General features: G+C 47.5%; 1 protein-coding gene across 3 annotated transcripts in view; it reads left to right on the top strand.

The window, feature by feature from the left end:
• The window catches only part of LOC118376550 (VPS10 domain-containing receptor SorCS2-like), a 507,846-nt gene that overhangs the window by 191,380 nt on the left and 299,152 nt on the right, over positions 1–17,314 (top strand). For all 3 annotated transcript variants that reach the window (XM_052459345.1, XM_052459346.1, XM_052459347.1), the window contains exon 2: positions 11,300–11,367. In XM_052459345.1, the coding sequence (XP_052315305.1) occupies positions 11,300–11,367 (68 nt within the window). The remainder of the gene's footprint in view (positions 1–11,299; positions 11,368–17,314) is intronic.

Below are 17,314 nucleotides of genomic sequence, written 5' to 3' on the forward strand. Positions count from 1 at the left end.
TTGAAAATGGCGTGGTTATTGACAATGTTAGATTGGAGCTGCTTGAGTGTTATAGCATTGTTGGCCAAAACCATGTTTACTATCTCCCTCTCTTGCTGTTCTGTGAACATAGGAGTCCTTCCTCCTTGTCATCCCCCCAAAAAACAGTATACAATAGTACAGTAATTTCACAGGAAAAGGTAACAGAAGTGCTGATAGTTCATAGAATACAGTACTGTAAGCAGTTACTGAAACCGTGCAGATGTTTTTGATATGATGATATTTTTACAATACCTATTTTCCAGTCTAAATGTTCTCATCACACTTGCCACTGTATATCGGCTTAGATTTGGCTGTACTCGCAGTCCAGCCTCCCTCAGCGTCAGGCCGTGGTTGACAACGTGGTCAACCAGTGTTGAGGAGGCAAAGCAAAGTCGGGAATCCTCTTTTTTCCCAGACTGTGATGAAAAGTGTATCTGTGTGTGGGTCTGTTTTCTGAAGAATGTGTTCGCCTCCAAGGAGTCATACACTCTGATAGAGTGATTGTGTTTCACAGATTTTGCCTTAAAAATGAATGACTGCGTTCTTCTTCTTTCTCTCCAACTCTGGCAATTCTCATCTCTCTCTCTCATCTCTCTCTCTTTATCCCTGCTCTCGTTCCGTTCATTCCCTTCCCTTTCCTTTCTTCTCGTCTCTCTCTTCTAAAGCTGATTGATAGCTTCTCAATGAAACCCCCAGTGTAGCAGAATGTCTCAAGGAAGAAAAGAAAAGACAAGATGGTGATGTGAACCTGGACTTCATGATGTCGCTGGTGTAAAGGGCTCACTGGGGGCTTTTGTAACTGTGCGTTGTTATTCGGTCAGGGGTCCTGACTGCCCAGTTGATCTTTCCCCAGTAAATGTCATCCCGAGGCTGACGAACAACATTCCCACAGTGGGTCACCATCAGACTGCGACAATGTTGCCACAAGGGTTGCATGGACGTTGTGGACAAATTTTTTTTTTTATGAAGCTCTTTATGTGAAATGCTTGGAGTTTCCAGTGTTTGTACTGCTCTAATGAATAGAACATTTATGTGAATAGGAGATGTATTTGTTGAAAGGAAACACTCTTCCAGGGTCAATTGCTTCACAGTTGACCTCTTACTTACTTTGCAGTCATTAAAATGCCCACACCGTGCTTTTTCACCGTGGTTCGTTCCAGAACGACCACTCAGACTTTGTCTCTCTCGTCTTGACATATTTGCAGATCTATGTAGGCTCCAGTTGTTATGATTCATTTTTGTATTTATAATTAACTTGTTCCGAATAACAGGAAGATCGTTCTAAGCTGCTGCTCTGTTAAACTTTCCCTTTCAGTAAAATAAGTTGTAGTTGGGGCCTGCCAAGCTGCATTCTCGGGCTCCGGCCAGTTCCCGTTGGTGGAAGCGGTGGGATCAAGCTTCTCCACTATTCAGCAATTTTGTCATGAAGGGGAGGCCCGCCGTCGCCAAGGGGAGGCCCGCCGTCGCCAACACAACACTCCATCTGCCTCCTCCTCATAGTGATTCATGGTAGCATTTGGACTTGCCCTGTCCACCACTTCTCTAAAGAAAAATGATCTTCCCTTCGTGCAGAACTCAGCCTCAAACTCAGTTTTGTAGCACAGGGATAGGACTGTGTAGCACAGGGATAGGACTGTGTAGCACAGGGATAGGACTGTGTGGCACAGGGATAGGACTGTATAGCACAGGGATAGGACTGTGTAGCACAGGGATAGGACTGTATAGCACAGGGATAGGACTGTGTAGCGCAGGGATAGGACTGTGTAGCACAGGGATAGGACTGTGTAGCACAGGGATAGGACTGTGTGGCACAGGGATAGGACTGTGTGGGGCAGGGATAGGACTGTGTGGGGCAGGGATAGGACTGTGTAGCACAGGGATAGGACTGTGTGGCACAGGGATAGGACTGTGTAGCACAGGGATAGGACTGTGTGGCACAGGGATATGACTGTGTAGCACAGGGATAGGACTGTGTAGCGCAGGGATAGGACTGTGTAGCACAGGGATAGGACTGTGTGGCACAGGGATAGGACTGTGTAGCACAGGGATAGGACTGTGTGGTACAGGGATATGACTGTGTAGCACAGGGATAGGACTGTGTGGCACAGGGATAGGACTGTGTGGGGCAGGGATAGGACTGTGTGGGGCAGGGATAGGACTGTGTAGCACAGGGATAGGACTGTGTGGCACAGGGATAGGACTGTGTAGCACAGGGATAGGACTGTGTAGCACAGGGATAGGACTGTGTGGCACAGGGATAGGACTGTGTGGGGCAGGGATAGGACTGTGGGGCAGGGATAGGGACTGTGTGGGGCAGGGATAGGACTGTGTGGGGCAGGGATAGGACTGTGTGGCACAGGGATAGGACTGTGTAGCACAGGGATAGGACTGTGTGGTACAGGGATAGGACTGTGTGGTACAGGGATAGGACTGTGTGGCACAGGGATAGGACTGTGTAGCGCAGGGATAGGACTGTGTAGCACAGGGATAGGACTGTGTGGCACAGGGATAGGACTGTGTAGCACAGGGATAGGACTGTGTGGCACAGGGATATGACTGTGTAGCACAGGGATAGGACTGTGTGGCACAGGGATAGGACTGTGTGGGGCAGGGATAGGACTGTGTGGGGCAGGGATAGGACTGTGTAGCACAGGGATAGGACTGTGTAGCACAGGGATAGGACTGTGTGGGACAGGGATAGGACTGTGTAGCACCGGGATAGGACTGTGTAGCACAGGGATAGGACTGTGTAGCACAGGGATAGGACTGTGTAGCACAGGGATAGGACTGTGTGGCACAGGGATAGGAATGTGTGGCACAGGGATAGGACTGTGTAGCACAGGGATAGGACTGTGTAGCACAGGGATAGGACTGTGTGGCACAGGGATAGGACTGTGTGGCACAGGGATAGGACTGTGTGGCACAGGGATAGGACTGTGTAGCACAGGGATAGGACTGTGTGGGGCAGGGATAGGACTGTGTGGCACAGGGATAGGACTGTGTGGCACAGGGATAGGACTGTGTAGCACAGGGATAGGACTGTGTGGCACAGGGATAGGACTGTGTGGCACAGGGATAGGACTGTGTGGCACAGGGATGGGACTGTGTGGGGCAGGGATAGGACTGTGTAGCACAGGGATAGGACTGTGTGGCACAGGGATAGGACTGTGTAGCACAGGGATAGGACTGTGTAGCACAGGGATAGGACTGTGTGGCACAGGGATAGGACTGTGTGGGGCAGGGATAGGACTGTGTGGGGCAGGGATAGGACTGTGTGGGGCAGGGATAGGACTGTGTGGGGCAGGGATAGGACTGTGTGGCACAGGGATAGGACTGTGTGGCACAGGGATAGGACTGTGTGGCACAGGGATAGGACTGTGTGGGGCAGGGATAGGACTGTGTGGCACAGGGATAGGACTGTGTGGCACAGGGATAGGACTGTGTGGGGCAGGGATAGGACTGTGTGGCACAGGGATAGGACTGTGTGGCACAGGGATAGGACTGTGTAGCACAGGGATAGGACTGTGTAGCACAGGGATAGGACTGTGTGGCACAGGGATAGGACTGTGTGGCACAGGGATAGGACTGTGTGGGACAGGGATAGGACTGTGTAGCACAGGGATAGGACTGTGTGGGGCAGGGATAGGACTGTGTGGCACAGGGATAGGACTGTGTAGCACAGGGATAGGACTGTGTGGCACAGGGATAGGACTGTGTGGCACAGGGATAGGACTGTGTAGCACAGGGATAGGACTGTGTGGCACAGGGCTAGGACTGTGTGGCACAGGGATAGGACTGTGTGGCACAGGGATAGGACTGTGTGGGACAGGGATAGGACTGTGTAGCACATGGATAGGACTGTGTGGGGCAGGGATAGGACTGTGTGGCACAGGGATAGGACTGAGTGGCACAGGGATAGGACTGTGTGGCACAGGGATAGGACTGTGTAGCACAGGGATAGGACTGTGTGGGGCAGGGATAGGACTGTGTGGCACAGGGATAGGACTGTGTAGCACAGGGATAGGACTGTGTGGCACAGGGATAGGACTGTGTGGCACAGGGATAGGACTGTGTGGCACAGGGATAGGACTGTGTAGCACAGGGATAGGACTGTGTAGCACAGGGATAGGACTGTGTGGGACAGGGATAGGACTGTGTAGCACAGGGATAGGACTGTGTAGCACAGGGATAGGACTGTGTAGCACAGGGATAGGACTGTGTAGCACAGGGATAGGACTGTGTGGCACAGGGATAGGACTGTGTGGCACAGGGATAGGACTGTGTAGCACAGGGATAGGACTGTGTGGGGCAGGGATAGGACTGTGTGGCACAGGGATAGGACTGTGTGGCGCAGGGATAGGACTGTGTGGCGCAGGGATAGGACTGTGTGGCGCAGGGATAGGACTGTGTGGCACAGGGATAGGACTGTGTGGCGCAGGGATAGGACTGTGTGGCACAGGGATAGGACTGTGTGGCACAGGGATAGGACTGTGTGGCGCACGGATAGGACTGTGTGGCACAGGGATAGGACTGTGTGGCACAGGGATAGGACTGTGTGGCACAGGGATAGGACTGTGTAGCGCGGGGTTTCTCTGGAGACGCTGCGTTTTTATGGGCTGGTCAGATACAAGACCAGGGGAGTGTTGACATGCAGATGAATGATGCCCCGAATCTCTGTCGGCCCAGTGGAGAGAAAGACAGAAAAGCTCTCTTTACTTTTTCATATTTAACAGGACACTTCCGGGATGCTATTCGATGTGCAACGCCCAAAGCAATCTGTATTTTTATGCAGGGCTGTCTATTGCAAACAGGGGCACACACGTGGTTGTGCCAGTCCCGGGCGACACTAGCAGAGGCATGCTCTCATTTACTACCCAACTTTGTTTTACATGAAATAGTAGATCTTGTATAAGTGGGGCTCTTCAGAGGAATGCTTCACCAATGCAATCTGAAATGCACAACCAAATACTTTCCCCCCTGTTTATAGCCTTCTAGAATCTGATCCTGGTGGAACTCTTGATCCCAGCACTCAGAGTTCAGAGGTCGCTCACCAGCTCCCCGTATTAAGTTGTTCCGTCTTCCGATTGATCTTTTCATGTTGAATTGAGAGTTAAGGACATTGACTAGCTGTTCTACCTAGACATCTCATTCCTTCTCTCCTGTGCCAGTCCTCCACCTTCTCCACTACTCTTCTCTTTCATCCTTCCATCAACACCTAAACTTGTCAGTAAACCACTTTCCTCACTTCCCTCACCAGGGCATGGCCAATTAAAACTTGACAAAACATAATTGGCAAAAAGTCCAAATGTTCAGCATAGCAGATGAAGTCAGTGTTGGTGTTTCATTAGGTCTCTGGCTGGTGAGAGTCAGATAGGGCTCGGTCTTACTCGGCATCTCATTACAGCTGTGTGGATAGAGAGGGACAGCTTTGCAGAGGCTGACAGTCTGTTGCCACGGTCACTAGCTGATTCACAGTAGGGCAGCACGAGGCCAGGCAAGGGGCGGAGGGATATGCTCGCTTGCTGCATCGCAGGATGTCACACAAGAGCCTTCCCGGTTTCACATACTTCAATGACTTTGAGTAAAAGTTCAGATTATCTCTGCTTTCCAATTCCCCATCTGTGGGGATAGACTTTCCCAGGAGTAACTGAGTAAATCTTTAGGAGCTTGTTTCAGCTTTAATATTGCAGATCGATTGTGGCTTCCATTAATGTAATTGTCTGAATAATTTCCAGTCCCTCATATATACTGTATATGTACTGTATATATATATAACAATTCAAGCCTATATTATTTTCCCCTAACCCTACCACCCTAATTGGAGTAAACTAATGGACAATAACACTTAAGCTTCTACTTCCAGTTTATACTTTACATTCTATATACATTTTACAGACACAGAATATTTTTCAATAGTTGTTTTCTGTTTGTTTTTAGTCCCATCCTTCAGCTCTACTCAACCCCTCCCATCTATCTCTTACCACCATCCAGTCCCATTCCTTCAGCTCTACTCAACCCCTCCCATCTATCTCTTACCACCATCCAGTCCCATTCCTTCAGCTCTACTCAACCCCTCCCATCTATCTCTTACCACCATCCAGTCCCATTCCTTCAGCTCTACTCAACCCCTCCCATCTATCTCTGAACACCATCCAGTCCCATCCTTCAGCTCTACTCAACCCCTCCCATCTATCTCTGAACACCATCCAGTCTCATTCTTCAGTTACACTCAACCCCTCCCATCTATCTCTGAACAACATCCAGTCACATCCTTCAGCTCCACTCAACCCCTCCCATCTATCTCTGAACAACATCCAGTCACATCCTTCAGCTCTACTCAACCCCTCCCATCTATCTCTGAACAACATCCAGTCACATCCTTCAGCTCCACTCAACCGCTCCCAGCTGTCCCATCCTTCAGCTCTACTCAACCCCTCCCAACACCATCCAGTCCCAGCTCTACTCAACCCCTCCCATCTATCCTTCAGCTTCTACACTCAACCTCTCCCATCTATCTCTGAACAACATCCAGTCACATCCTTCAGCTCTACTCAACCCCTCCCATCTATCTCTGAACAACATCCAGTCACATCCTTCAGCTCCACTCAACCCCTCCCATCTATCTCTGAACAACATCCAGTCACATCCTTCAGCTCCACTCAACCGCTCCCATCTATCTCTGAACAACATCCAGTCACATCCTTCAGCTCCACTCAACCGCTCCCATCTTTCTCTGAACACCATCCAGTTTTGATTTATTTTTGCCATATTTTTTTCAACTGTGCTGTGATGTTTCACAAAAGTTCTGAATCTTTCTATTGTCATAGTTTCTACAGATTGTAAATTAAAGATAAACATTTTTGCTAAGTGTATTATTATATTGTTGATCAATTGACTATGACTTTTCAAGTCACCCATCAGTGCTATTTGCAGAGTTAGCTCCAGGTAAATGTTGCAATTCTTCATCCATTCCTGAATCTGCGACCAAAAACAAGCTACATATGGGCAGTACCAAAACTAATGATCTAATGATTCTGTCTCTTTGCAGTAAAATCTGCAAATCTGGGATGGTTGTATCCCCCAATTATATTACATTGTATTGGTATTGTATTTGTATAATAATTTAAATTGAAGAACTTTAAGTTTTGAATTTGGCGTTGTTTGAGCCAAAGTGTCTTGAGAGTCTGTAGAGTGCCTTAGATAGAACTCGTCTCTCTGTTGTGGAATGGGGATTGGAGCTACTCTCGAAGTACACTCAGTGTTCCACTCAGTGGTCGGTCCGAGATGTGGAGCTTGGACCGACCAACTCTGGGTTATGTGTATAATGTAACTCTCTCTTGAGTCCCAGTGTGGGATTTAAAGAGTAGCTCAGCCTCCATAAAAGAGGACTATTGTCCTCTTGGAATAAAAATCCCTATAGCGTCATTGCTCTGCCCTGGCACAAGGGGGCAGCACTAAAGTTTGTTGAGGGCCTAAGGCTTTGGCCAGACTGATCCGTAGAGAACAAACACCAAATTAGAACCGATTCATCTTTTCTAATTGGCTAAAGTATGCGTCAGACTGTCAAAGGTTCAACTCATCTGAAAATGGATGGAAATTGTATGGATATGAACGAGTCATCTCAAACCAAGTTGAATTTAGTCACATGCTTCGTAAAGAACAGATGTAGACGAGCAGTGAAATGCTTTCTGACGGGTCCTTCCCAACAATGCAGAGAAAATAGAGAAATAATAGAAAAGGAAAACATGTAATAATGAAAGTAATAATAAATACACAACGAGTGGCTGAATACAAGGGGTTCCAGTACTGAGTCTATGAGTAATGATAACTGGGCTATATACAAGGGGTTCCAGTACTGAGTCTATGAGTAATGATAACTGGGCTGAGGGGTTCCAGTACTGAGTCTATGAGTAATGATAACTGGGCTATATACAAGGGGTTCCAGTACTGAGTCTATGAGTAATGATAACTGGGCTATATACAAGGGGTTCCAGTATAGTCTATGAGTAATGATAACTGGGGGGTTCCAGTACTGAGTCTATGAGTAATGATAACTGGGCTATATACAAGGGGTTCCAGTACTGAGTCTATGAGTAATGATAACTGGGCTATATACAAGGGGTTCCAGTACTGAGTCTATGAGTAATGATAACTGGGCTATATACAAGGGGTTCCAGTACTGAGTCTATGAGTAATGATAACTGGGCTATATACAAGGGGTTCCAGTACTGAGTCTATGAGTAATGATAACTGGGCTATATACAAGGGGTTCCAGTACTGAGTCTATGAGTAATGATAACTGGGCTATATACAAGGGGTTCCAGTACTGAGTCTATGAGTAATGATAATAACAAGGGGTTCCAGTACTGAGTCTATGAGTAATGATAACTGGGCTATATACAAGGGGTTCCAGTACTGAGTCTATGAGTAATGATAACTGGGCTATATACAAGGGGTTCCAGTACTGAGTCTATGAGTAATGATAACTGGGCTATATACAAGGGGTTCCAGTACTGAGTCTATGAGTAATGATAACTGGGCTATATACAAGGGGTTCCAGTACTGAGTCTATGAGTAATGATAACTGGGCTATATACAAGGGGTTCCAGTACTGAGTCTATGAGTAATGATAACTGGGCTATATACAAGGGGTTCCAGTACTGAGTCTATGAGTAATGATAACTGGGCTATATACAAGGGGTTCCAGTACTGAGTCTATGAGTAATGATAACTGGGCTATATACAAGGGGTTCCAGTACTGAGTCTATGAGTAATGATAACTGGGCTTTATACAAGGGGTTCCAGTACTGAGTCTATGAGTAATGATAACATGGCTGAATACAAGGGGTTCCAGTACTGAGTCTATGTGCAGGGGTACGAGGTAATTGAGGAAGATATGCACATATAACTATAAAATGACAGACAATAAACAGTAGCAGCAACATACACAGAGTGTACAAAACATTAGGAACACCTGCTCTTTACATGTCTGTCCCGGTGAATCCATGCGAAAGCTAGAGAAATATGGATGTCACTTGATAAATCCACTTCAATCAGTGTAGATGAAGGGGAGGAGACGGGTTAAAGAAGGATTTCTAAGCCTTGAGACATGGATTGTGTCTGTGTGCCATTCAGAGGGAGAATGGCTAGATAAAATATTTAAGTGCCTTTGAACGGGGTATGGTATTAGGTGCCAGATGCACCGGTTTGTGTCCAGAACTGCAACGCTGCTGGGTTTATCACGCTCAACAGTTTCCTGTGTGTATCAAGAATGCTCCACCACCCAAAGGACATCCAGCCAACTTGAAAAAATCTATCAAATTTCAATCAAATTTATTCATAAATCCCTTTTTACACAAAGTGCTGTACAGAAACCCAGTCTAAAATCCCAAACAACAAGCGATGTAGAAGCATGGTGGCTAGGAAAAACTCCCTAGAAAGGTCGGAACCTAGGCCGGAACCTAGGCCGGAACCATTCGGAACAGGTCTCTTTATTTATGCATATCAGGCCCGGGTGAGAAAGCCCCAGGTTCATTTCAGGAATGGATCCAACTTCTTGGACCCGTGACGACCTAAACTCTGCACTGTGGTTCATACACTGAAGTCTCGACAGAGCTGCCATCTTCAACACAGCCTTCTGTAGACCTCTGCTCCTGGCCAGGGCCCTGGGCCAATCAGCTATACCTAGCCCCAGGGCAGTAAGGCGCAGTGTGTTCTTCCCTGGATCCTGCTCCTGGCCAGGGCCCTGGGCCAATCAGCTACTACCAGCCCCTGGGCAGTAAGGCCCAGTGTGTTCTTCCCTGGATCCTAACAGCTCACTCTACCGACCTGCCAATAACACCTCCAAAGGGCTAAGTGCTCGCTCTCTGAACCTCCGGCATCCCTCGCCATGGCAACGCACGCCCAGCAGGCCGCACTGCTGTCAAAACCGGAGAGTTCTCTGAAAATATGAAAAACCAATGAAGGAGTGGGACACACGCAAGCACACACACACACACACACACACACACACACACACACACACACACACACACACACACACACACACACACACACACACACACACACACACACACACACACACACACACACACACACACACACACACACACACACACACACACACACACACGAACACACACACACACACACGTGTGCATGAATGTTTTTGTATGATGGTGTTAGGAATTTTATGAATAATGACTAAACAATATCTACATTTAAATAGAACTATAACTAATTAAACTCTACCCTGTTTTATTATATCAGATGAATAATGTTAGTTCATAAGGAATATATTATGTAGCATGAACAAGGAGTAATTCAACATAATAAACACCATTCCAACTAGGTTGGGGAGGAATGTGTTGTGTGTTTTAAATAAGCAAAGAGGGTCATTAACCTGTTTGAACCAACTCAACTATAACTCTGGGGCGTTTAGATAAGACAAGGAGAGCCTCCCTAGGTTTTCTGTTATCTGGAACTGTCTGCTAAATAGTGATAGATAATGGTGAGACTTCAGAAGTTAATCTTGATATAGTGTGCGCTAGTGGGTTGGAATACACTTTTGAACCTGCTTTGTCTTGGTCGAGAGGAGGAGATTCATTCTATAACCAATGACGTCATATTTTATATATAAACTGTTGTACGTGGTTCTATGGCAGCGCGCTCCGAGAATAAATACTATTATCTCATTTTGATAAGACTGGTCTCTGTCTATTTTATGCAAATAAGGGTCTTACAATTTTTCAGAAACAGACAGAGTGATTTTAATTAAATTGATTAATGAACACATATAGGAATGATAAAATTCCATTAACAGATGGGCAAGATGCTCTGGTTCTATGAATGATATAGGTCTCTGTTGAGTTGTATATCAAAGGCAGATTTTCTTCCCCACAAAACCTAATGTTCTGCACTTGTACTTGAATAAAACTCTAAAGGGGTTTAATATTTGAAGCTCCTCCTGAAGTGATATTCAGCGTTTAACAGGACACATCATCTGGCGTGAGGACCACTCTGTAAACATTTCCTTCTCAAATTAAAGTGTAAAACAAGACTCTCTGTGTTCCCTCAAACGGTTCATCATCAGCATTACAGCCACAGCCCAGGGAAAGAAGTTTTCAAAATATATTTTTTTAATCATTTTGAATCAAACCAAATACTGCTATTGCAATAGTTACCATGCTCTATCTGTGAACATGTTTCAGTTTATATTGTACTGTTGAGACTCACCCTTCATCCTCCTCTCTTCCTCTCTCCTCTTCGTCTTCCTCAGGTCATTCTCATCCTGACCAAGTATTACCACGTCGACTCCAGCAAGGTCCTAGAGAGCTCCCTCTGGAGGTAAGATCAAAAGGCTGTTTTATAGTCCCTGTTCAGGTTATATCGGCGCCACAGCCAAGTCCACCTATCAGGACAGGGACTCACTGTGAGGTTAAAGTGGCAATATGTCACTTTTTTGGCGACCAGACCAAATTCACATAGAAATGTGAGTCATAGATCTGTCATGCTCGCTGAAATCAAGTCTAAGAAGTGATATATCTATGTGCATATCTATTTCTATTCTTCCTGTTCTTAAGTTTTGTTTTAGTGTTTTTTACTTACGGTTTTGTACACCAGCTTTAAACAGCTGAAAAAACTATAATTTTGGTTTTGGAAAATATATTTCACAGCTGTGGTACAATGATTCTCTACACTGTACTAGATTATTTTGTCACATAAACTAAAATTAAGCAAACTATTAGAGTTTTAGCAACCTGCAAATGGCGGAACAATTTCTGCATAGTGCACCTTTAAAGGGTGGTGGGTCGGTTTATCTCATTGCTGTGCTTCTCAGAAGACACACTGGCACTGAGTACGGACCGAACAGTTTGGAAGAACGACAAAACATCAGCTGGGGGCTGGGAAAGAGAGAAAGTGGGTCGGTGGCATGGGACGAGAGCCGGCATCTGTTTGGACAGATAGCTAATCATTGTGGCACAGGGCAGGACAGTGGGCACCGTCTGGTGCCAGGGAGACAGGGTCACGACTCGGCCTGATGGGCAGACCAGAGCAGCTTCTACGTAGTAGAACTGGCCAGTCAGCAGTGACACTGTTCTCCGTTTCAGAGACTCAGAACCAATCACTCTAACACACACATTTTGTTATTCTAAAACATAAGTCCTCAAGTGGCAGGGTCCTGGTTCTAATGATAGAAATAGAAAACCATCAAACAGTAAGTGTGTCTCATGCACAGGAGGTTGATGGCACCTCAATAGGGGAGGACGGGCTGGTGGTAATGGCTGGGATGGAATGGCTGGGATGGAATGGCACCAAATACATGGTTCCCTCTGTGTTTGATGCCATTCCATTTGCTTCGTTCCGGACCTTATTACCAGCTGTCCTCCCCTCCTGTGGTCTCACAATAGTACTTCATTACTCCCCTCTACCTCACCGTGGGTCCTCTGCACTTCAAAACGCTGGCCGCTCATTAGCTGTGACTGCTTGTCTCCCTCTAGCAGTCATATGAATAATGCACATAGTATTTCCACCCTGCTCCTGTTGATGTTTTGATTGTTGTAATTCATGAATAATTTTTTAAGGTTCACCATGACGAACCAGTCTGGTCGGAGAAAAAAAGAAGAAGTTGAAAGAATCTAAACAAACTGTAATTTAAATCACAAATCTGGCATATTGCTAGCCTCCCTTCATTATTGTCTGTGAACGGTGAAGAGAATTAGCATGTTTTTTTCAGGAGCCAAAATGGCCGCCGTGCTGTTATTGTGTGTGTGGGCGTCGGATTCCTGTCAGCTCCAGAATGGCTGTGCAGTTGCACCGCCACCTCCACTGTCCTTGAGCCTACACTTTGATGTCCTCAAGCATGGGATCAAACGGTGGGGAAGATGGGGGAGATTAATGGACTCGGCACCTCACTGTCAGGTGGTGTAGATGAAGACGCCAGGCGATGTGAGGCACCGCTCTGGAGGAGCGTGAGCTGAGAAGACGGGAGAGAGGAACTTCTGTGAGGCTTCTGGGTCAGTGGGTTTCAGACGCCTGTCATCCGACGTGGCTTGCCTTTGGAGTCCTTTGGACTGGCTTGAAAGTCGGTGATGATTTCTTAGTGTGGGCTACATCAACCACTGCAAGGTGAAATGAGACAGATCCGCCTGTACTTCTGTCTGTCTGTTTACCCCTCTTTTACTTTCTCAGTTTTGCTTGTCAATTCTCTTAAATTTGAGAGAGGTTCTGGTTAAGATTAAAAAGCTCTGTGAGGAACCCAGGCATGTGGTCCCCAAACTGTCTCTGTACCTTCCAATGACTCAGCTGAAAGCTAAAGTAACATCAACAGTGGTGATCCCAGCAATCCTGACCCCAGTCTTCCCCGGATGCTTGAAGGGGGGGGTCCCATATTTTTCCAATCAGGATTAAGCCAGAGCGGATAATGGGTTTGTGGTGTGAGACAATCCTATGTGAACTGGGCTCCGGAGAGACGGAGTGAGAGGGATCCAAGCTGCTATCTTTCACATGACTAAATTCTCAAAGATCTCTCACAGAATATCATCATCTTCATTTTTATTTCATTCTAAGAGAATATCAAAGGTGACTGATCTGATACAGATCTCGCTTAGGCACAGCCGGGGACGACTAAATATTGATCATTTAAAGTGCTGGTCAATTATACGCTTTAGAATAGTGTATGTGCTTTTGCCCCTGCTGACACAACTCTCTGTGTAAAACCTGTCTGGTTATGGTCATGTTCAGATACGACAGAGTTGAAAAAGTTAAGGCTAAACCAACTGCTTCAAAGTGGCTGATGGGATTGATATATATATATATATATATATTTTAAGACCTCAGTTTCTCCCTTGCCTCTCCCAGTGTTCTTTCTTCTTTGTGTTCTGTGGAGTTTGGGCTACCTCCCTAGCTCTGGCGTCAGCCATGGGAGTTTAATGCTGCGTCTCTGGCTCCAATAACCGGGGCTTTGAATCTGTTATGGCTGTCCCAGGATCCTCAGCTGGAGCTCGAGGAAGAGACCTAAACATTCCCTTTTCTCACGAGAACGGCTCTCTTTGTGATGCAAAACGGCATGGTTGCTATGAAATTGAGGCAACCGAGGATGTTTATATAAAAAAAAAAGGTTTATATCGAAAAGACACAGTTTGCGTTTGAATAAAATAATGGGTTTCCTTGTAAGGAACATCTAACAATAGCTCCATACGAGACCAGAGACCCAGCAAGGGGAGCGTTATAACCTGTCAATTACAGCTATACTGAGATTGTAATGTGGACAACAGGCCTGCTATTTCCCTCACACTCACACACCTCTCTGTCACTCACACACCTCTCTCTCACTCACAAATCTGTCTCTCACTCACACACCTCTCTGTCACTCACACACCTCTCTCTCACTCACACACCTCTCTCTCACTCACACACCTCTCTCTCACTCACAGGCTCTCTCTCACTCACAAATCTCTCTCTCACTCACACACCTCTCTGTCACTCACAGGCTCTCTCTCACTCACAGGCTCTCTCTCACTCACAAATCTCTCTCTCACTCACACACCTCTCTGTTTCTCACACACCTCTCTCTCACTCACACACCTCTCTCTCACTCACAGGCTCTCTCTCACTCACAGGCTCTCTCTCACTCACAAATCTCTCTCTCACTCACACACCTCTCTGTCACTCACACACCTCTCTCTCACTCACACACCTCTCTCTCACTCACACACCTCTCTGTCACTCACACACCTCTCTCACTCACACATCTCTCTGTCACTCACACACCTCTCTCTCACTCACACACCTCTCTCTCACTCACAGGCTCTCTCTCACTCACAGGCTCTCTCTCACTCACACACCTCTCTGTCACTCACACACCTCTCTCTCACTCACACACCTCTCTGTCACTCACACACCTCTCTCTCACTCACACACCTCTCTGTCACTCACACACCTCTCTCTCACTCACACACCTCTCTGTCACTCACACACCTCTCTCTCACTCACATACCTCTCTGTCATTCACACATCTCTCTCTCACTCACACACCTCTCTCTCACTCACAGGCTCTCTCTCACTCACAGGCTCTCTCTCACTCACAAATCTCTCTCTCACTCACACACCTCTCTGTCACTCACACAACTCTCTCTCACTCACACACCTCTCTGTCACTCACACACCTCTCTCTCACTCACACACCTCTCTGTCACTCACACACCTCTCTCTCACTCACACACCTCTCTGTCACTCACACACCTCTCTCTCACTCACACACCTCTCTGTCACTCACACACCTCTCTCTCACTCACATATCTCTCTGTCACTCACACAACTCTCTGTCACTCACACACCTCTCTCTCACTCACAGGCTCTCTCTCACTCACAGGCTCTCTCTCACTCACACATCTCTCTGTCACTCATACACCTCTCTCTCACTCAAACACCTCTCTCACTCACACAGCTCTCTGTCACTCACACATCTCTCTCTCACTCACACACCTCTCTCTCACTCACAGGCTCTCTCTCACACACCTCTCTCTCACTCACACACCTCTCTCTCACTCACACACCTCTCTGTCACTCACACACCTCTCTCTCACTCACACCTCTCTGTCACTCACACACCTCTCTCTCACTCACATACCTCTCTGTCATTCACACATCTCTCTCTCACTCACACACCTCTCTCTCACTCACAGGCTCTCTCTCACTCACAGGCTCTCTCTCACTCACAAATCTCTCTCTCACTCACACACCTCTCTGTCACTCACACAACTCTCTCTCACTCACACACCTCTCTGTCACTCACACCTCTCTCTCACTCACACACCTCTCTGTCACTCACACACCTCTCTCTCACTCACACACCTCTCTGTCACTCACACACCTCTCTCTCACTCACACACCTCTCTGTCACTCACACCTCTCTCACTCACATATCTCTCTGTCACTCACACAACTCTCTGTCACTCACACACCTCTCTCTCACTCACAGGCTCTCTCTCACTCACAGGCTCTCTCTCACTCACACATCTCTCTGTCACTCATACACCTCTCTCTCACTCAAACACCTCTCTCACTCACACAGCTCTCTGTCACTCACACATCTCTCTCTCACTCACACACCTCTCTCTCACTCACAGGCTCTCTCTCACTCACACACCTCTCTCTCACTCACACACACACCTCTCTGTCACTCACACACCTCTCTCTCATTCACACACCTCTCTCTCACTCACAGGCTCTCTCTCACTCACACAACTCTCTATCACTCACACACCTCTCTCTCACTCACACACCTCTCTGTCACTCACACACCTCTCTGTCACTCACACACCTCTCTCTCACTCACACACCTCTCTCTCACTCACAGGCTCTCTCACTCACACACCTCTCTCTCTCACTCACACACCTCTCTGTCACTCACACACCTCTCTCTCACTCACACACCTCTCTGTCACTCACACAGGGTAGGGAGAGAGGAAGAGGGGAGGGTAGGGAGAGAGGAAGAGGGGAAGAGGGGAGGGTAGGGAGAGAGGAAGAGGGGAGGGTAGGGAGAGAGGAAGAGGGGAAGAGGGGAGGGTAGGGAGAGAGGAAGAGGGGAAGAGAGGGAGGGTAGGGAGAGAGGAAGAGGGGAAGATAGGGATGGTAGGGAGAGAGCAAGAGGGGAAGAGAGGGAGGGTAGGGAGAGAGGAAGAGGGGAGGGTAGGGAGAGAGGAAGAGGGGAAGAGGGGAGGGTAGGGAGAGAGGAAGTGGGGAGGGTAGGGAGAGAGGAAGAGGGGAAGAGAGGGATGGTAGGGAGAGAGGAAGAGGGGAGGGTAGGGAGAGAGGAAGAGGGGAAGAGAGGGATGGTAGGGAGAGAGGAAGAGGGGAGGGTAGGGAGAGAGGAAGAGGGGAAGAGAGGGAGGGTAGGGAGAGAGGAAGAGGGGAGGGTAGGGAGAGAGGAAGAGGGGAAGAGAGGGATGGTAGGGAGAGAGGAAGAGGGGAAGAGAGGGATGGTAGGGAGAGAGGAAGTGGGGAGGGTAGGGAGAGAGGAAGAGGGGAAGAGAGGGATGGTAGGGAGAGAGGAAGAGGGGAAGAGAGGGAGGGTAGGGAGAGAGGAAGAGGGGAGGGTAGGGAGAGAGGAAGAGGGGAGGGTAGGGAGAGAGGAAGAGGGGAAGAGAGGGAGGGTAGGGAGAGAGGAAGAGGGGAGGGTAGGGAGAGAGGAAGAGGGGAAGAGAGGGAGGGTAGGGAGAGAGGAAGAGAGGAGGGTAGGGAGAGAGGAAGAGGGGAAGAGAGGGAGAGAAGAAGTGTGCTTGAGGAGAAA

This window comes from Oncorhynchus keta, chromosome 13 (genome assembly GCF_023373465.1).
Source record: "Oncorhynchus keta strain PuntledgeMale-10-30-2019 chromosome 13, Oket_V2, whole genome shotgun sequence".
NCBI lineage: Eukaryota > Metazoa > Chordata > Actinopteri > Salmoniformes > Salmonidae > Oncorhynchus > Oncorhynchus keta.